The 21830-nt window shown below is 47.0% G+C and overlaps 1 protein-coding gene across 5 annotated transcripts in view; it reads right to left on the reverse strand.

Annotated features, from left to right (window-relative positions):
• The window catches only part of BLK (BLK proto-oncogene, Src family tyrosine kinase), a 54542-nt gene that overhangs the window by 10835 nt on the left and 21877 nt on the right, over positions 1-21830 (reverse strand). For all 5 annotated transcript variants that reach the window (XM_050314771.1, XM_050314773.1, XM_050314772.1 and 2 more), the window contains 5 exons: positions 16758-16860; positions 14322-14370; positions 7441-7534; positions 6400-6498; positions 5439-5542 (listed from right to left, as the gene is read on the reverse strand). In XM_050314771.1, coding sequence (XP_050170728.1) covers positions 5439-5542; positions 6400-6498; positions 7441-7534; positions 14322-14370; positions 16758-16859 — 448 coding nt within the window. In that variant the 5' untranslated portion in view covers position 16860. The remainder of the gene's footprint in view (positions 1-5438; positions 5543-6399; positions 6499-7440; positions 7535-14321; positions 14371-16757; positions 16861-21830) is intronic.

Here is a 21830-nt window from a genome sequence, read left to right on the forward strand (position 1 = left end):
TTTCCCCATCCCAGCATCAGCAGTTCCCTGCACTGCGCTGGGAAACCGTTTGCATTTGTGAAAAACAGCAAAAGAAAAAACCTCCTCTGTGGATATTTGCTCTGTTTCAGTGATCATAAAGCTTTACAAGCAGAGTTTGGGAGAGCCTAAAATCCTTCCAAGTGCCACAAAGCTCCGGGAAAAACCTGCTGGTTTAAATGCAGAGCAAGAGAAGCACAAATGGGAAGGTCATTCTTCCGAATGTTTTCTTGACTGTGAGGAAAAATTCAGAAGAGCAGAAGATTCTTCTTCATCAGGCAGAAGACAGACTGAGAAGTCCTTTAGGTTCTATCAGTCCTGCAGCTGAACAGCTGAGAAACAGCCCTGAAACGTCTTCAACGGGGCAATAAAACCTCAAGGGAAGGGCAAAGGAATGGCTCATTTCTGCAGGACATGTCTTAGTCACCAAACTTCACTGCACAGCTCAGGATGCTTTTCCAAGGAGTGATTTTTGGTCCCTGGTGGGTGCAGGGAGGCGTTGCTGGGATTTGTGTCTTCAGTGCACAGCAGCACAAGTCCTGCTGGAGTTTGAGACCCACTTAATTCACACTCCTTAATAACTGGCCCCAGACCTCCTTTGGCTCCTCTGTGGTATCCATGTGACCCTAAGTTCCAAAATAATAAATAATGAACATAATAGATAATAAACATTAAGGCCAAAGGTTGGACTCGATGACTTTTGAGGTCTTTCCCAACCTAAATGATTCTGTAATTCTATGAAGAATACAACCCAGACAACACCTATATACCATTACTACTACTACTACCACCACTACCACTATTATGATTATTGTAATTATTATTATTATTTCTATGACTATTATTACTATTATTAACTTTTATTCCTGCTGTTGAAGATGATGATGGTGTTTTAATTTCAAAGACATTGGAAAACTGAGCAGGCCAGGCTGCAGCCCATCAGAGCTGGGCTCATCTGGCACAAGCCCAAGAGGGTGCTTTGCATGCCTGGGACATGGCTTAGGGTTTGTGTGGGATTTTTACAGCACAAGGACTGCTCAGGGAAGGAGCCAAACATGGTGTAAGCTGCAGCTGCACTGAGGACAGACAATCCTGCAGGAGGAAGTCCAGGAATTAATGACTAACATATCTGCCAGTGGGTGCCTGGGGGCCAGGAATCAGCAGAGAAGAGGAAACCTGATCTTTTTACTACTGTGGTTGCACCCAAAATACTTCCTGTCCTGCAGGACCTCCTTTCCAGACCCCATCGACTCTTTAAACTCTCCTGCATCTTTCAAACAGTGACAGGACCAATCTCTCAGCTTCCTGCTGCCAGTGTTAATCCTTACCTTGTCATTACAGCCAATTCTGTATTTCACCCCAGGTCAGAATTTAGTTTGCTGCAGTGAGTGTGGCAGAGCTTCCCTGTCCTTCTTCATGACTGGTTATTGTTCCCTTGGGAGCTGCTGACCAAAGCAAAGCACTAAAGCTGGAAAGCTTTAATTTGCTCTTCACAGAATGGTTTGGATTGGAAGGGACCTTAAAGCTCATTATGTTCTAAGCCCTGCCATGGGCAGGGGCACCTTCCACTAGACCAGGTTGCTCAGAGCCCCATGAGCACAACTGTAGCTCATCCTGGGAAGCTCTGGTTGTCAGACCCTCCTGTTCCCAGTCTGGGATCCACAAACCATCCTGCAAGGGTGCTCAGGTCCATTTTGTTCACAGCTTTGTATGGAAAGGAGCAGCAGAAAGTGTAAAGGGCGAGTTTCAACTTCACATCACACGTGGGGCTGATTCAGTCACCCAAACACCGGTGTTTGGTACCACTTCAGATACTCTGATACGTTGAGGAAGGTGAGGCCCTGGCACAGGTTGCCCAGAGAAGCTGCAGCTGCCCCATCCCTGGAATTGTTCCAGGCCATGTTGGACAGGGCTTGGAGCAACGTGGGCTAGTGGAAGATGACCCTCCTTGCTGCACGAGGGTTGGACTAGATGACCTTTAAAGATCCCTTCCAGCCCAACCCATTGTATGATTCTGTGATTCTATGATCTGCATGGGTTCAGCAGATAAGGTGCAAAACCCTACCTCCTTTTGGAGCACCTGGAGATGGCTCTCTAAGATGCTCAGGATCTGACAGCCAAATCAAGTCCCACTGGCTACAGCGGGAGCTCAGGCTGTTATATCTGCATTTTGATGCTGCCTCAGACTGAGCCCCACAACACGTGGCATCTCCTCCTCCCGTGGCTCTCATCAGCCTCTTAACTCCTTCGCCATGGGAATCCAGGAGCTCAGCCGGATGCAGTGGCTGAGCTCGGCGAGGTCCCTCCTCCAAAGAGCACAGACACAACATTCCTGCTGGGAGCGAGGAGCTCGTGACTCGGCACAGCTGTGGGAATGTGCTCCTGCAGGCTTTGGAATGGTTATTACTTCAGGGGGACATTGGTTTATTTGCAGCAGCTTCAGCAAGGCTGGTGCTCCACCGGTGATTTCAGAATTCCCAGATGCTGGAGGTCACTTGGTGTGTTCAGCTGGAGAAGAGGAGACTGAGGGGAGACCTCACTGTGGTTGCAACTTCCTCCTGAGGGGAAGAGGAGGGGCAGGCACTGATCTCTGCTCTGTGTTGATCAAGTGACAGAACCCATGGAATGGACTGGAGTTGGGCCAGGGCAGGTTTAGGTTGGATCTCAGGAAAAGTTTCTTCCCCCAGAGGGTGGTTGGCCACTGAACAGCCTCCCCAGGTCAGTGGTCACCACATCGAGGCTGTCAGACCTCAAGAAGTATTTGGATGATACTCTTAGGCACAGGGTGTGACTTTTGGGGACAGTCCTGTGCAGGGCTAAAAGCTGGACTTGATGATCCTTGTGGGTTCCTTCCAACTCAGCATATTCTGTGATTCTGTGATGGTTGATGTTCTTCCCACACTGTCTCCATCTTCCCCTCTTCCCAGGATGCTGAATGTGCCTTTCAGGGACTCTGCAAAACGTTGACTGAAAGTGAAGCCCCCCCTGGTTTGCAGAGTTCCTGTGTCTGAAACCACAAGCAAAATGGGACTCTGCTTAGGATGGGCTGGGAGTAGGTGCTGATCCTAGGCAGGGTGCAAAATCCATCCCAGTGTGGCTGAGACAGCCCAGGATGAGACAACCACCTTCCAAATTAAGCAGCTCAACCCAGTGCGCGGTGCTGAAGGTCAGGTTTTACTGATGACGTGAAAAGTGAATGAAAATACCCGTCATGGGGAAGGAAAACAGAAGGAACATGTGAGGCTCAAAGGGCAGAGTTAATTCCATGGCATTGCTCTGGACATCTCTTGATGGGTCACAGGATATTTTACATTAGGGAACTTGGCTTCATGGCACGTTTGGAGATGCAGGGCTTTCTCTTTTCCCTTCTCTTCAGAGAGGAGGAAGATGTGGTTAGGAAGGATCAAATGGCGTCACCCTGGCCATTCAGGCAGCCTAAAGCTCAGGGTGCTCAGGCAGAAGCTGAGAGCACAGGGTGATTCACAGGATGAGGTGTTTGAAGGGATAATAGCCATCTTTTACACTAAATATCAGAAAGGGCACAGGTGAGAGTCACATTTCAGGGCAGATCTCTGAGTGTTTGGGACTAATATGGGCCTTCCATGGAGTGGAAGTCATCACATCTGCTAAAGCAGAGTATCACACATCTTCTAGACAGCAGAGACAGGGCTTTAAGGATCTGGTTATTTCTCCTTGAATCTCAGGACTCCACCCCCTCTGTCTGAGCCCTGTGTGACCCAGACCCACCAACACCCTGGAGAATTGCAAGGGACTATTCCATCCTGTGTTTGCAGCTCGTGGCAAGCAGAAATCTGGGCCAGTTGTCCTGAACAAGGGTAGGGAAAGGTCTGATCCCATCCATGTGTTGCTTCCTACCCTTCCTGGGTGAAATGCAAACTCCCCAAATACCCCAGCAAACAAAGGGAGAGTGGGAAGGGGATAAACAAGAGACCAGCATGTGGTGACTAGTCCATGCCTGAGCATTGCAAAGGCACCACAAAGGGAGCAGGGAAACCAAGATACAGCACAAAAAGTGACTTGCAAATGAAAGTCAGTTGTATGAACAATCTCTTCAATGTTTCCTGACCTGAGTCTTCTTAAAAAAGTCTGAAAGCCACAAATCCCCATGGAAAGCAGCCTTCTTGCTTGGCATCAGCTCAGCAGGGATGTGTGGAGGTGAGCCCAGGCACGGGGCAGAGGGGGACATTCCAAGTAGGATGCCACAGTGCTGATACTGCCTGATGGGTCAGGGAGACAGATACAGGAAGATGAGACTCCAGCTGTCCCATCCAGACTCTGGCACTGTTTAATTTGCTGGTAGTGATGTACCCATAGTGGAAGGAACAGATCCTGCCTTGGAGAACTCCCATGTGAATAGTGAAAAATAGAGGCAAAAGGAGGAAGGAGAAGCCACAGTGGGCAAGGACCAGTTGTAAGATGGAGGATCCTGTTTGTTCCCACTCGTAGTTTGGTCTTGTAGAAGTGTTTGGGAAGCAAGTCAAGGAAAAGAAGGACACATATTGCTTTGGATAGGTGCTCCAATGCTACTGATTGAGTCACAGTTGGACTCAATGGTCTCAGAGGTTTTTCCAACCTAAACAATTTTATTATTCTAAATAATAAGGGGAGGCACAAACCACCTTTTTCTACATGTCAAGGAAAGACTCCTGCATCCATTTCACAGCAAAGAAACCAAATCACAGCTAGACTGAAATCCTTTCCTGAACTACTGTACGGATCTGTTCAGAGCAGAACTGGGGGACCACCATGGGCATCATTTCCTCCAAGGTGTAAACACACAGCTGGCCCAGAGGAAGCAAGGAGGAAAAACAGTAGGAAAGAAACAATAAGAAATTCCCATGGGACAACCCAAACTAACTCCCAGACTCTACAGATTAACAGCACAGAATATGGAAACTGCAATTACATGATGAAGTATTATGGTTAGTGACTATATCCACTGCCTAAGAGAGGTGACCACAATGCTCTGCCCTTTCCCCCTGCTACACATTATCAGCAAAAACACGTCTTCCCTGGGAAAATGTTCCACCAAAAGACGTTTTCCAAAATTCTGCGAGTTGCTATTGCAAACAGGAGAAACTCTTCTTCAAGAGTGCACAGAAGTACCTCCTTTTTTGCCAAAGAAAGGTAACATTTCCCTGGGAAGAGAAGGAAAAGAAAACCCCTACACATGGTTTTGGAAAATCCTTCCTGCTTATTTGTGTTTCTGCCTCTCTGCCAGGAACTGCAGTGGCAAAAGCCACTCTTCCCACAGCCAAAACGACACACGTGAGTAGCATCCTGAGCAAATCTTTGCCAGATCCAAGAACCTCTGGCACAGCTGGACTTTGCAGCTCAGGTGTGGCGGGTTTTCCAAGCCCTGGCAATAGCAGGAGTTACCTTTGCTCTCTGGGTCTCACCTTGGCTGGTTTCGCTCTCTCGGACAAGGAAAGAGCCGACTTTGTTACCAGAAGACAAGAGCAGCCTTTCAGCATCTTTTCTGCTCAGAGTTCTAAAAAACCACCTGGGAGAGAGAGAAGGTAAAACCATCATTGAGAAGGAAAAGCTCAAGGGAGAAAGAAAAAAAAAGAAATAAAAAGTATTACTTCCAGTTAGTTCTTTTTAGATTTTATTTTTGGTTTGCTTTTTGGTGGGTTTTTGTTTGTATGTTTGGTTGATTTGGGGCGGGGGGTGGGGGGGAAGTGTTTGTTTGGTTTGGTTTTTTTGCCATTACATTGTGAAACTGAGGGTTATTTTTATCAGCAAATAGTTTGTTATCTGCTGGAGAGAGGCAGCAATGGACTGGTTTTGGTAGATTAACACCAGATTTTGGTCACTCTGGGCTTGTTTCACAGCCTGCCAATTCAGACAGAGCAGAAAGTAGATGGCATGTGGCATGTGCAGGATCCCCTAAGCAGGAGAAAGTGCAAGTTTGGATACAAAGAACTTTTATGTCTCAACCACATTTCTGTGTGTTGCCAAATATTTGCTGAATTCAATGATGGTTGAGTCCCTCCAAGGGGAGATTGCAGGCAGACTGATCACTTATAGCTGAATGCCATAAAAGAGGATAAGTCATGAAAGAAAAATTCTTCTGCTTCTTGTGTTATAGACATAATAAACCCTCTTGACTCAAGTCTTTCTTTCCATCTTCCTTGCAGGGAAGCTGCATCTGGGCTAATGAAACCAACAGCACCAGGCTGTGGGTCTGGGAACTGGCACCCAGTTCTCCTGGACTTTAGGGCAGCGTTGTTTGGGATGATGGAAGACCTCTTGCTGCCCAGACCAGCAATGACATCTTCCTGCCAGCAAGTAAAGCCCTTTCCATAGCTTGTGGAGAGACAGGGCACTGCAGCAGGGTTCATTAGCTTTCATACTTACTTTTCCTCTTCCAAACTGTCCACCTGTGCCACAAAGTTGCTGGGGATGTAGCCTTTCCTGCCACTGCTGAGGGACTTGGCCAGCCACCAGTCCCCATCACTGCAAAGTGAGCAGAGGAAAGAGTGTGAGTGCCTGGAGGAAGCTTAAGGACAAGGCTTGAGGCTGTGAGAACATGGATTGTAGGGTTTAGAGTACTGCAAATAGACTAGGGCTCCTTAAACCACTCTACAGATTCCCTAGGATCACCAGGAGGCTGAAGGCTGTTGGTCTCTCAAGGATTTCTAGAGGTGACAGACTCTTCCTGCAGAATGACCACAGACCCAAACCTTTGCTATGTGCCTCAAGCGAGAGGAGGGAAATCTGGGTCACTGTGGGGTTATTTTTCTTCTTGCATGGGGGCATTGAGGCCCTTTTTGCTCCTTCCTTCATCTGCCAGACACTTCACTTTGTTCTCCCATGGCTGGCTCAGCCCAAGCTGTGACCAAAGGCCATCCTCATATCATGGGCTCTCCATCTCCCTGGCCTTGGATGCCAGCCCCTGGTGTCTGGGTGAGAAATGTCACCTCCAGAGGCCACCAGGGATGGAGCAGCCCTACCAGGTCTGGGGGACCCAAGCCCTGTTATGGAGTGGGCCTCTTCTGTGTGAGTTTGAGAAGAAGTTGAAATGAAACCACACATCTCTCTGGCTCGATTCTGTCCTTTCCTCTGACTACACCCAACCCACATCCTTTGCAAAAGCACCATCAGCACAAAATATGAAACAGGACAGGATCTATTTTTTTCTGTTGTTGTTATTTATGCTGCTTCTGCAGCCCCAGCATGGAAGGTCCCAGTACCACCCACGCAGGGACATTATGCAGCCTCAGAGTATCGCTGGCCCTGGAAGTGTCACCTTGCAGAGAGACATCACCTTGCATGTTCACACTCTGGAGCTAAGATCAGCTCTGATGAGCTGCAAATTGGTGTCTGACCCCAAAGTTCCCCCTTTCCCAGCCTCACCATGCTCAATTTTGAGCTGCCTTCTGGCAGAAGGTCACTTACTTGGAGAGGACTTGCAATTTCTCCCCCTTGACCAGCTCCAGGTCACGGTCACTCGAGGCAGGAAAATCGTACAGTGCAACCACAACCAAGTTATCTGAAAGAAGGATTAACACCATTGGATCCAGCCTGTTCCCTGCTGAGAGAGGTGATACCCTGCTGGGTATATGATGGGGCATTTCACACCCCCAAACACAGGGGTCTGTCACCCCCACCGTCCCCCAAATCCAACCTTTGCACCAACCCAGCTTTCCTGCTCACCACAACCTCTGCCCAGGGATTAACACTGATCCACCAAAGAGTTCCCTGTGGATGTGTTTTTAAAGCACTCCAGACTCCCCCATTCACAAAACACAGCGTGTCAACAAGAAAAAAAGGGTTTGTGTGGAATAAGAAGGGTCATAAATAACCTGTCGGTGTTCGGCCTGAGTTTCACACGGCAGTAAATGAAAACTGCTGGAGCAACATTTCCCAGCGTGGTTCTGGAATTTGACTCAAAACAATGAGGCTTTCTTGATTGAAAAAGGTATAAAGACATTTCTTCTTCTGTCATTTGAGCCCATTTCTAGGATTTATGTCTCCCTCCAGATGCTCTGGGCTCTACCAGTATCTTGCCATCCCTCTTGCACATTGTTCCTTGCAGATCACAGAATGAATCAGAGAATCACAGACTGGTTTGGGTTGGAAGGGTCATTAAAGATCGTCTTGTTTCAATCCCCCTGCCATGGGCAGGGACACCTTCCACTTCCACTATCCCAGGTTGCTGCAAACCCCATCCAACCTGGCCTTGAACACTTCCAGGGATGGGGCAGCCACAGCTTCTCTGGGCAACCTGTGCCAGGGTCTCATCAACTTTACAGGGAATAATTTCTTCCTACTATCTAATATCTAATCCAAACATGCCTTCTTTCAGTTTAAAACTGTTGCTCCTTCTCCTGTCACATCTGCCTCTATAAAAAGTCTCTCTCCCTCCTTTTTATAAGCCCCATTTAGGCACTGAAAGGGGCTCTAAGGTCTCCCTGGAACCTACTCTTCTCCAGGATGAACCACCCACCTCTCTCAGCCTGTCTCCAGAGCAGAGGTGCTCCCAGATGAGCCACTACAGTCAGGTCACTCTGGTGCTTTCAGCCCAACACCTCTGCAGCACCTGCCTGCTCCACCCAGCTGCAAATCCCACGGGGGTGGTGGATGCTCCAGGACACCCTTCCCCTGCCTGGCCCCGGTGCACTTGAGATGCTCCAGAGCACAAAACCCGTGCTCTGTGTCCCTCATTTTGCTTAAAACCCATCAGGACTGAGGTCTAAATTTTGACACCTCGTGCGAGTGCCAGGTTGTTCTGAGCCACCCCGGGGGCAGAGCTCTGTGGGGCGGGGCTGAGGGGCTCGGGTTGCACGCCCAGGTTGTGCAACTGTTCACGTTGCTGCACTCGCAGCTGCCGAAGCAGAAACGAGCAGCTATTTTGGGGAAGAGCAAAGTTTATAAAGACGAGCAGCACACACACAGAGGAACAGAAATGTCAAACCTAAGCACCTTGGTGAGAAAGGAAGGGAAAGGAGAAGAAGAAGGAGAAAGAGAAGGGAAAGGAGAAGGAGAAGGAGGAGAAAAGAATAATGAGGAGACAAGAATAAAGAGAAGAAGGAAAAGGAGTAAGGAAGAAGAAAAAGAAGAACAAGATGGAGAAAAAGAAGAAGGAGAATGAGAAGAAGGAGAATAGGAAAAATAGAATAAAAATACAAGGGAAAAGAAAAAGATAAAAGAAGATAAAGAAAAAGAGAAGGGGAGGAGGGAGGGGAGGGAGGGGAGGGAGGGAAGGGAAGGGAAGGAAGGAAGGGAAGGGAAGGGAAGGGAAGGAAGGGAAGGGAAGGAAGGGAAGGGAAGGAAGGGAAGGAAGGGAAGGAAGGAAGGGAAGGAAGGGAAGGGAAGGGAAGGGAAGGGAAGGGAAGGGAAGGGAAGGGAAAAAAGAAAAAGAAAAAAAGGAAAAGAAAAAGAAAAAAAGGAAAAGAAAAAGAAAAAAAGGAAAAGAAAAATAAAGAAAAAATGGAGATTGTTTGCTGCAGGAAGGCTTTAGCTTGTACTCAGCCTAATTAATGCACCCAGAACCATGGCCAGCCTATTATTAGCATTTTTCAAAACAGCCTGTCAAGGCACAGTCTCTGTGTGACCTTTTCAAATAATGCCACCAGCAAGAGAGCCAGACTGGCCCTTTGTCATCACGAGATAACGTGTCTCTGGGGCAGCCTGGGGTTTGTGCCTGTGCAAGGTTGGCTGCTGCTCTGCTGGAGATTTGTTAGGGAGGAGAAAGGGTCAGCGTGGGGGGAAATGTAGCTTTGTAAACCAAAGCCCTGAACTCTTCCCTTCAGGCTTTCCAGAAGGAACTGGGAGATCCACGAGGGGGTTTCAGCAGAGCCTCACTCACTCCTAGTATGGGAAAAGGATGATCAGTCATGAGGGAGAATGCTTTGAAGTCTTAAAATAGCTCACACAGTTGGGGGCTTCCCCTTGAGGGATCTCGAATTAGCAAAGCACCCAAACTCCTGCTGCCTCCTTGAGAAAGTTGTTATCACGCAGCTTCTCTGACATGAAAGGTTTTGGGGCATGTGCCTACTGTGAGGTGTCCACAGCAGTCCTGGTGATCCACACACACCGTCCTGATCCTCTTGAAAGGAAAATAACGCAGTGGGTCACACTTGTTCTTTGAAAAATAGAAGCAAATGTGTAAATATCTTCAAGGACAGAGTGGCTGTGTGTTCCAGAAAGTGAAAATGTGGCTGTGATCTTGAAGCAACTGACATAAGTGCAAATAAATGAAATTAAAAAAATAAAAAAAAAAGAGAGAGAAAAGAGAGAGTGGGGGAAGAAAAAACCAAATACAGCAAGGACAAAAAGGTTTATTATGCTGAAAAAATACTGTAATCACCTCTTATCTCCTTCTCAAAATAGGATTTGAGAAACACTGAAAGTGAGCCAGAAGAAAAGGCCTCTCTGCCTGAGCCGGCGAGACTCGACATCTCACGATGAAAGCGACTCTTCCTGTCTCTGAGTCGTCACCCCACTGAGAAACAGGGTTGATAACACTTTCTTGGCCTATTTGATCAAGTCAGGCCCTGAGTGACTCCACGGCGGAGAAGCCGTGGGGGCTGCGAGGAGCGAGTGCTTTGCAGACAATGCTCTCAGCCCCCAGACTTTGATTGGGAGCCAAATCCATCCTGGCTCGGAGCTGCTGCCAGGAGAGTTTGATACCAGCTCAGTTTGCACAGGCTGTGGGCCAGTTTGGTGGCTTAATAGGAATAATTCAACCAATCTTCCCACTGCTGCCCTGTCACGAATGGGAGGTCTTTTGCAAGGAGCCAGGCTGAGATCCAGGGTCTCCCAGAGGACCATCCATTGGTTTAGAGTCGTTCCAGGATGCTCATGGTATAAGTGACAAGTCACAGCACATGTGTTGGCCAGCTGGCTGCACTGAGCTGTGGAGTTACTGCTGCTGAAAGTGGGTCTGGCTTTCTGCCTCATGGGGTGGTTGGAATTGTGATGCCATTAAGGTTGGAGAAGACCTCTGAGATCATCAAGTCCAACCATTCTTCCAGCACTGCCAAGCCCACCACCAAACCATGTCTCCAAGTGCCACATCTACATGGCTTTTAAATCCCCCCAGGGATGGGGACTCCAATGATTAATGACCCTTTTTTTTGTGAAGAAATGTTTCCTGATATGCAATTTAAACCTCCCCTGGTGCAACTTGAGGCCATTTCCTCTTGTCCTGTCCCTTGTTCCCTGGGAGCAGAGCCCGACCCCCACCTGGCTCCACCCTCCTGTCAGGGAGTTGTAGAGAGCAAGAAGGTCCCTCCTTATCCTCCTTTTCTCCAGGCTGAGCCCCCCAAGCTGCTCCTTATCAGACTTGTGCTCCAGACCACGGTGAAGCTGTGATAGAAAATGATGTCTTCAAAACCCACACCTGCTGCTGTCACTGAGTCAAACACCTTCAGGTCCCATCGGTGGAGATGCAGAAAACCATGGACTGGCACTGTTGCATCTCCCAAATGATCAGAAAGCCCAGGTGTGGCTGTATAGGAGGTGTTTCCTGGGATATCCAGGCCTGCATTGCCAGAGTGCTCCCTGTCAAATGCCTTCCTGCCTTGTGTTTTGTCACAGTGGATATTTCTGCAGATAATTCCTGCTTTCCTCATAAAATCATATCAGACCTTAAGTCGTGGGTTTTACTAATTAGGAAATCTGAACATTTGAGGCAATTCCCTATCATAGTCATTTCTCCTCTTGCTTATGATTGACAATGCCCATTTTTGATGAGAAGTTTTAACTTCTCATTGAAAAATCAGCAACCCCTCCTTTTCCCAGTTAAACTCAAACTCCTGGTTCTGACAACATCCCTTTCAAACTCAGAACCATATTCAAGGAACAACAGTAGAAATTACTAAGAATTTCGCTGTTAACCTTGAGATGCCTCAAAAGAACTCGAGTTCCAGAGCATGCCAAGCTCCCACCCCCTGAAAAAAACCAGTCCTGTTCATATTATGGTTTGCAAAAGGCAAGTGAAGAAGTGGAAGGAGTCGCAGTTCCTCATCAGAAGAAACGACCTCACAGAGGTCACAGGTATTTAATGCCTGAGAGCAAGCACCCAAAGTGATCAGCTCTCTCCATCAGTAGGACTTAAATCCAGCTGTGAGCAGCTGGCAGGGCAAGGGCAGGGTTATTCTACCTGTTTTCTGTGTCTTATCTATCCAAGCAGCAGCTGTAGCCATGGCACTGTGATGTTTGAGGTCCACCATGACAGGCCAGGACTTTGCTGCACTGGGGGCTTTAGAGGTGCAGAATTAAAGTTTTGACTCCATGGGGACCTAGAATCAGCCTTAAAAACATTGGGATTGCTTAGGGAACCTTGTTAAAATGAATGAGAGACTCACACGGTGGAAGAACCTCCCCAGATGAAAAGTGGATTGGTGGTGCCACACACACCACATTGAATCCAGAGTTGTGCACCCCTGGCCTGCCTTTGTGTTGCTTCCATTAGGATAAATAAAGTCAGGAAGAATTAGGCTTTTGTTAAGAATAAATAAATATGTTATCTCTGGGATGGTGGTGTGAAAGCTGGAAAGTGTGAAACAAATTCAACTCCAAGATCAGATAAAAACAAACAAACAAACAAAAAAACACCAAAAAATCCCTACCAAAAAACCACATCCCTAAACAATCAAAATGCAAGGAAAGCGGAAAAAACAAACAAACAAACAACAAAACAAAACAACAACAACAACAAAGGAAAAAAATGGGTTTGATTTTACATTTCATGCCATGCTTCCATAGTCAATAATTTTGCCTGACTGAATTTTAAGTGCTCCCACAGGATATAATTCAGCTCTTTGATTTTTTTTTTTTTTTATTTTATTTTATTATATATATGGTGTGATTGCCTGGATTTTGTGCTTTCTCTATGAATTCACTTGAATCCCTTTCTTTCAGGAGCTTATCTCTGATATCTGATATCTTGCATGGTTCCCATCAGCCCATTTTGCCCCACAAGATAGAGTCAGGTGTGGCATCATTTTGGGAAACTCAGACACCAGTAGAGAAAAATAGGAAGTTTCCCAGACTGTCAGTGTGAATATTCCCCCAGAACTGGAACTGAATCTAATGAACCAAAATATTTTTGAGAGCTGAAAATGGCTAACATGGTACTTAATCCATTTTTTTAGCATCTTTCCACTTCTGCCTTCTGGCGTGAAGCAGAAGTAAAAGCCGCCTCCCTGAAAATAACTCGTGTTGTGCTTCTGACCAGCATGAGGAGGTTGATAAAAACTGTGAAAAACTGTCAAAAGCTGCTCAGTCTGGGAGGTAGGAGACCATGGGCACTTGGAAATGTGACATGAAAATGATTTTGCAAAAGAAAGCATGGTTTTATTAACATGGTGTAGGAGCTTCACCTCCCACAACTTTTACCCCCATAACAAATGCCAAATTTGAAGATTTTGGTGTTGCAGGAGTACCTGCGTTTGGCCCATGGCAGGGACTCTCCATCATCATCCACAAGACCTAAGAAGACCCACCTCTGTCATTCCACCATCCCATTTAATCATGACCCCCCTTTTTCCTACCCTCATGCCCTGTCTCCCCTAATCCTACACTTCCATCCACGTGAAGAACTTTTAGGTGTTGCTGAAAGCTTTCTTCCAAGCTTCCTCTATTTTTTCCTCTTCTAATTATCTCTCTCTCTGTGCCCTCAATCTGCAAAACTTCCTTGACAGAAATCACACAAGCTGCTTTTGGAGGGCTGGGTAGAGGTAGAAAAGGGCTCCCTGCTGAAAGACAATAATCTCCAAACACCATCTGTGACCTGCAGGTGGATGAAGCCAAGAGACAGTCCCCGAGCAGAGGGTCTGTGTATCCTTATTTTAAACTCTTTCCTTTCTTCTCCTTCTCTTTGTAGTCTCCCTGGGCTCTCTGATGCCTGCTATTTCCTCTGGAATTTTCAGCTGGCTGGATACAGCATCCATGAGTTGTCACGCTGCAGACAGGGCAGCAGGCAGGGAAATCTCACACAGCTGAACTCTCAGATCTCCCTTTTCTCCACCAATCACAGAATCACAGAGTGGTTTGGGTTGGAAGGGGCCTTATAGGGATCATCTCGCTCCAATGAAAGATTGGTGCTTTGCCCTCTTAATATCTTTGATGAGCAGGGAAAAATTGGCAGCTGCAGGCACTCAGTGATGTAAAGTGCATTTTCTGAAACACGCTGATAAACTCCCTGCTTGGCAGAGCTGAAGATACAGAAACCACAGGCCTGTGACGTGACTGCCTGTTCTCAAGACCTGCCATTTGGGGACCACCACCTTGCGAAACCCCACGGGAAGGCAGAGAAAACAGAATCTTACCTTTTGCAGAGGCTTGGTTTAGATGAGGGGTTTTGATAAATTGTCTGCCCTTGGGTAGAAATAGAGGGGGGAAAAAAAAAATTATTTATTACTTTTTGCTGTGTTTTCAGGAAGACCTGCTCTCAGCTTCACAGACAAGTGGGAGTCAGTCAACAGCCCCTGTGTCTGGCTCTGGATGTGTCCTCATGGCTTTAGCACATTTTGCCATGATGTGTTCATGGCTGTCTTAAGAGTCAGTTTGAATAATCCTTGGCTTCCCTTTGAATTTAAGCACAAATCTGCCACCCACTCGCTTGGAGCCTGGTCTATCTAACCCTTGTTCACTGGTACCAGATTTCAGATCCGTGGGGGATGAGACGTGAATGGTCCCATTGAGAAATGGCAATTGCAATATTATTTGAAGCAGAAAACTGGAGATACTCTTTGCCATAACTGTCCCAAGGCTCGTGGGATATTCTGTGTTCAGGGGTATGTTCAAAAAGTGACTATATTAGCAAATTAATTGTAGAATCATAGAAATCATAGAAATCACAGAATATTTGATGATCCTTGTTAGTCCCTTCCAACTCAGGATATTCTATGATTCTATGATTGAATGATTTCTGAGTTGGAAAGGACTTACAAGGATCACAGAGTCCAACTCCTGGTCCTACACAGGACACCCCAACAATCCCACCCTGTCCCTGAGAGCATTGTCCAAACACTCCTTGAGCTCTGGCAGCCTTGGGGTCTTGACCACTGCCCTGGGGAGCCTGGTCAGTGCTTCCTTGAAAATCCTTTTCCCAATATCCAACCTAAACCTCCCCTGACACAGCTTCATGCCATTGCTTTGGGTCTATCACTGGTCACCACAGAGAAGAGATCAGTGCCTGCCCCTCCACTTTGCCTTGTGGGGAAGTTGCAGACTGTGCCATTAAACAGCAACAAGGTCCTGCAACTCCTCTGGGCATGCTTTCAAAATGCTGACATGGGCCCTGGTCTGGCCCAGCTACTGAAAGTGGCAAACTGGCCATAGATCATTCCAGACCAGCTGGGATGGAACCACCTTGTTTTCAGGGCTAAGAGTTTGAAATTGGCCTCCACCCAACTCCAAACACCAGTCCTGTGATCAGCCCAAGGTACTGGACCCAGTGAATGTAGTGGCTGTCCAACCACTACCAGGTATTTTTATACATGTGCAAAAGGAGTGAAATGCAGACACTGAATTAAAAACATCCAGTGTTTTCTGTCCATGCCACCCTTCGACCCATACTTAGGAGCAGTGAGGGGTGGGAGAGCTGCTCATCCACTGCCACCTCCAATTTAACTGAAAGAAAGATGGACTTCCCCTGACATTGTGAGAACTGAGTGCCTGTGGCAAAAAATAATGAGTGGCAGAAGGTGATCGATGATTCTATATTTATACTGATAGCTGCTCCTCTCCAGTGAGCTGGAGAGAAGGAAATTTAGGAAAATAGCACCTTCTTGGTCAATCTGACATCTGCTGTCATGAAATCTGGGCTGTATAACCATGGGAGGACTCAGAAATGAAGCGAAAGGAGTGAAAAACATCTCCACCTGTCATAAAACGCAACGACAGGCAATTCCTCCCCTCTCACAGGGCTCAAGACCCGAGGTGGTTTTCACAGGACAGTTGCACTGGAGTTTCTCTTGTGCTGGCTGCTGAATGCAGGGCTGACAGGGGCAAGGAAAGGGAAAACAGCCTCACACCCTCTGTACAGCACCAGACAGACAAAGCAATGGGCAAAATTCAAACGAGGAGTTTGCCATCTGAGGTCTCCTAAATCCTGAGCCAGTGCCTTGTGTCCATGCAAGCAGAGGCTGTGTGAATTCGAAGGGAGCAGCAGCTGCCCAGCATTTCTGATTCTCAGCTCACCCCAACCCACACTGGCTGTGGACCCTCCCTGGTGAACCCTCTGCCCTCAGGATGGTGAAGTTTCCACTGCGGTTTTGCAGCTCTGAATCTTTAGCCTGAATCTGACCCATCTTTGTGCCGTTTGCAAGTCAGCAACGTCAGCTTGGGTTGCAAAGGACTGATCAGGAGATATTTCAAAGTCCCCACACGCTGGATTTTAATTTTTTTTTTTCTTTTTAATATACAGAGGCCCCTCAGAACCCTTCCCATCCCTGTCCAAAAGATACAGGGATCATCTGGGAGGACCAGCTCAGAGTACTTGTATCCAGGCAATGCCAGACACAGGTTTCCCTGAGAGGCTGTGGCTGCCCCATCCCTGGAATTGTTCAAGGTCAGGTTGGATAGGGCTTGGAGAAACCTGGTCTAGTGGAAGATTTCCCTGCCCATGGCAGAGGGTTGGACTAAATGCCCTTCGAACCCAAACCCTTCTATGATTCTATGATTCCAAATGTTGCCTGCATCACTCCAGTCACTAACTGAGCTGTGGAGGAGCCCAAAAGGACACAAACCTGCAGGCTTACCTTGGGGGGGGCAGGAGGAGGTTTACTCCTGGTTTTTAGGTTGCCTCCAGGAGTGTGCTTCTCACTGGGCATCAGCTGATTTTTGCTCCCGAGCAACCCCATCCTGGAAGGAAGAGCAGAAATCCCTGTTTAATGAGACTGCTCCTGGGGAGAGGTGCAGGCACCGAGGGACAAAACAATCCTCAATAACAAGCTGGAGAAGATGAGAATGCAGGATGATGGGACAGTGGAGAGAAGAGTCTAAAACCACTCTGTCTACAGCCTCCTGCTACCTCAGACCTTGTGAACCCCATAGTTTCTCTTCCCATGTGACTCTGGTGTTTCACACTTCGCAAATGAGGCTCAGACAGACACTGTAAGTCATCAGAAAAACAAAACAAAACAAAACAAACAACAAAACAGGCTTTGGATACATCCCCTCTTCCAATGCAGAGATCCCAGCTGACAAGGTAATGGTCCTCACAAAGTGTGGGTCTCCCATAAGTCATGGATTATGTTTCCCAATACCACCTGCATATCTAAGATCTCCTGGACACCTCAAGGATCGCTAGACATAAATGAATCAAATCCTCTCCATGGATCATCCTTTGGTCCACATTAGGGTGCCAAACTTGGGCTTTGAGAGCTGTTTAACTGTGATCCTATAAATGTAATTTCAGCTCCAGTCAATAATTCAAGGATAATAGTGGGTCTGGGTAGCCAACATGGCCAAAATATGGCAAAATCAGCCTGCTCAGAGCCCTCAAAAATTAAAGGGCAGATGAAGCCAGCATTCCTGAGGTGCTGTTGCCACAAATACACAAGGTATCTACAACATCCAGTGCCAAAATCTGCCCCCAGCCTCTACTTTGAACCAAAGGCATAGGAAGGTGTGGACTAAATGCTCAAAAAAACCCTAAACCCTACGTACTCGTAGCTGAGCAAAGACATATTGAGTTCTCTTCTTGCCAAATTACCTCAGAGTCTGTCATGAGAGGATCAGGGACTGCAGGTCCAGAGACCCTTCCAAATGGCAGCCTGGCACTGTGCCATGAGAGTCAGACACCAACAGAGATGTCCAAAAAACTCCCAGCAAACCAGACTTGGAGGGAAGAAGTTCCAGCAAAGGAATTTTTTTTTCTTTTTTTCGCATCTAATATTTCAAAAACTGGGACTCTGAAATGAGACTTCTAATGGAGCCATCTCAGCATTTTAAGGTGTTATTTTTTTAAATGCCTTCTCCCTTCTGCCTCATTTTTATTGTTACTGATAAACTGAGCAAAATGGAAGGAACTGGTGGAATATTTCAGAATTGTCTAATACACATTTTTCACCCCCACATCAAAACTTTTTCAGCATCCCAACCTCCCTGAGCTTTTCTCTGACCTGAGTTTACAGATGGCCCATCCATCTGTCCCCAGGTCTCAGCACTGCTCCAGGCACTGCCAACACAGTCAGAGGGGAAGTTTCACCTACTAAATCAACCACAGCATTTCCTGCAGCAATTTCTTTTTAATTTGGCAACCTCCTTTCCAGGTTGCAACCAGGGTTTGCTTTGCTTAGAAGACCTGGTCGTCATGCAATGCAATGGCACATGATTTATTAGGTGAACTTTTCCCGCTCTTCCACTTGTAGAGGGATTTGTGACAGGATTCCTGATTCAGAATGGTGTTCTTTGCCATGAGAGTAGCTGGAATTCCATTTCTTTTATGGAGGGAACAGCCAGGTATCATTTTAAGTTAAGGCTGGATGATAGACAAGTTTTAGATATCACTTCTTACCAACCATGAAAGAGAGAAAAATCCACCTACATGTGGGACATTGATCCATACTCCTTGTTACTGGCTCAGTGGAGCATCTTGGACTTTTTGATATCTGCTCCCAAATGGGAGATACAGATGTGGCAGTCGCCGCTTTTTTCAGCAGGTTTAGGGGGTGTGAGATACAGCACAGGTCAGCAATATGCTTTGACTGCCAGCCATGCCACCAAGATGATTTTATGAGAGGATTGATGGACCGTCTGCAGGATGATGGAGGCATCTTTTGGGGTGTTTTGAGTTGCTCTCAGTGCGTGATGGCAAGGAAAGATCTTCAGGTGTGTCCTCCTCCCACACACATCCTCCCACTCCCCTTCCGCTGTCTCTGGTGGGAAATGTACTTTGTCCTCACATGAGAACACCAGTTGCTCACATAATTAATGAAATACATAATTAATAGCAATAATGAGATGTTTGCAATTGATTTTGGTGCCTGCAAAAGGAAACAAAATGCTGTTGGAGATTGGGCCAATGGAACCAACTACTCTCCCAAGGTGGGAGACAGCTTCTGGATGGATCTTCACCCTGGCAGAGAAGCCTCCAGGGTACATCCAACCTCACTTTTGGGTGGGTGAGTAAAAGCACTAAGATCCCATCAAATACAGAGCTAAAATCGTAAAGTAACTCCGTAGGTGCTCTGTAATTGTGAATTCTGCAAGGCCAAAGTCTGTAAACCTGTACATTTCTAGCTGATGGTGCATATATCATAATCCTTTAGTCACAAACTTCTGGCCACATTTAAGACTAAGTGGACCAAGCCACACTTGGACTTCTGTGAGCAGTTTAGAAAGCCAGAGGGTCTTACTGAAGCTCGTGGCTCAACAGGAGGGACCACGACCTGATGATGCTGAACCACTGTGAGAGATGATGGAGCTGTTCTTTAGATACCAAACTGCCGATATTTAGGCACTGTATTAGCAATAAATCTAATCATAATCATCCACATCATCTCTGCCTTCAGATCAGGCCAAGAATCTCCTTTCAGCTGCCTTGCTACACAGTGATGGCCCTGGTGGAGCAGAGTGGGAACATCAACCTCAGCAAGTCCCATCGTGGACTTGGGGCCATCCCAACTCCTCTGACAGGGTTTGAGAGGAGTTGGGAGCATGACCTGACCTGTGCAACTCTCCACAGTGCTCCTGTGTCCGGGAGGGACACTGCAACCCTTCCTGCACCCTGCAGAGCCTGGAAACACCTCTCTTCAGCTTTGTCCCCCCGCGCACGTGTCAAAGACACGCCGAGAGGGGAACAGCACGACCCACCTGGGGTGGGAAATGGAACCAGAAAGGCCTCGCACAAAGGTCACTCAGTCCCACCCACCCACCCACAGAAGGCGTTAGCACAGCTCTGGGTGTTCACAGCCCCCACAAAATTCACTGGTCACACTCTCCAAGTTGCCTCTGCAACCTTGGGCAGTCAACGTGACCCATCCTTCAAAATCCCAAAGCAGACCTGCAGACAAATGTTGTCGGACACAAAAAGCTGCTGGTGAGCTCACAGTCCACTGCAGCTGGGGGACTCTTCATTTTTTTAAACATTTTTTTTTCCAAAAAATAAGTGCAGCTGAATGGAAGGTAATGCAGTGTTTTTGGTTTCTGATTAATGGTTTTTAAAATTAGCTTCATTAAAAAAAAAAATGAGAAAAGTAACTGATAGTAGCTCTCCCAGCCTTTTTTAAATTCTTTTTTTCCAGGGGAAAAGAGATCTGGGGAGAAATCAGTAACTCAGAAAAGCATGAAAATTTCCTTTTGTGAATTTATAGTTTTTCACATCTAAAAATATTGGTTTATATTTAATAACAGAGAGTGGGGAAACTTGTTTCCTCAACTTTACTCAAGTTCCAAAAACTGGTTCTTTGTAAAGCAATCAGAAAACAGAGCAGAACAAAAAAGTTTTAAGGCAACATTTTTTTTCATATTTTTACATCAGGAACTTTAGTGATAGAATGAGGAATAAGGGGTTTAAACTGAAAGAGGGGAAATTTAGCTGAGATATTATGAAGAAATTCTTCTCTGTGAGGGTGGTGAGGCCCTGGCACAGGTTGCCCAGAGAAGCTGTGGCTGCCCCATCCCTGGAAGTGTCCAAGGCCAGGTTGGATGGGGCTTGGAACAACCTGGGATGGTGGAAGGTGTTCCTGCCCATGGCAGGGGGTTAGAACAGGATGATCTTTAAGATCCCTTCCATCCCAAACCATTCCATGATTCTATGATTCCATATGCATGAAAAAACTTAGCAAAAACAGTTTTAGAAAAAAAATTGTAGGATTCTTAGGGTGGTCCTGTGCAGGACCAGGAGTTGGACCAGATGATTCTTATGGCTCCCTTCCAACTCAGAACATTCTGTGGTTATATGAGTCCAGCTTAGCTGCTGACAAGTTTTGAGTAAAAATACTTGATGCAGACCTGTTCCTGGAAGAGTCAAGCTGAGGAAATCAGTGGACACGAGGCCGATGAGCTCTGTGGAGCACCCAGCTCTGGACGTGTGTGGGACAGACATGCAGGTCACAGGAACACTGGATGCTTGGGTAGGACCTCCAAAACCTGCTGTGTTTTTTTGTGTAACGTTGTGGGATTACAGAAGGTGATTTCAGTAACCTTCAGAGGGGCAGTTGAGGTGGTATTTTTGCTATAGGGAGATGGATGCAGGTACAAGTGTTCCCTCAGGAATGGACCAAGGGAGGACTTCTGAAGGTAGAACCACAGAATCAGAGAATATCCTGAGTCAGAAAAGACCCACAAGGATCATAAGTTCAGCTCCTGGCCATGCAAAGGACAAATCCAACAATCCCACCATAACCCTGAGAGTGTTATCCAATTGCTTGAGCTCTGTCAGCCTTGGGGCCGTGACCACTGCCCTGAGGAGCCTGTTCAGTGCCCAACCACCCTCTGGGGGAAGAAACTTTTCCTGAGATCCAACCTAAACCTCCCCTGATGCAACTTCAGACCACTCCCTCAGGTCCTGCCAGTGGTCCCCACAGAGAAGAGATGAGTGCCTGCACCTCCTCTTCCCTTTCCCAGGAAGTTGTAGACCCTGATGAGCTCTAAGACCACACCACAAGGCCTTGCTCCAGCAAGGCTTCCACTGGCATTTGAACCAGACCTTCCTGGTGGAGAGGACAGGATTTGTCTATACATCCTTCCACTCACCCACCTTCAAGGAGTGTTGGAGAACATTCCCTACAGGAGCAACCCATTGAGCTGAACTTGGGATTCCAGGAGGAATTTGTTGATCACAGGGTTCGGAGACCCCCACGTTTGATGTGTTTTGAGTGCCCAGG

This window comes from Myiozetetes cayanensis, unplaced genomic scaffold, assembly GCF_022539395.1.
Source record: "Myiozetetes cayanensis isolate MyiCay16 unplaced genomic scaffold, myiCay2020 scf2-11, whole genome shotgun sequence".
NCBI lineage: Eukaryota > Metazoa > Chordata > Aves > Passeriformes > Tyrannidae > Myiozetetes > Myiozetetes cayanensis.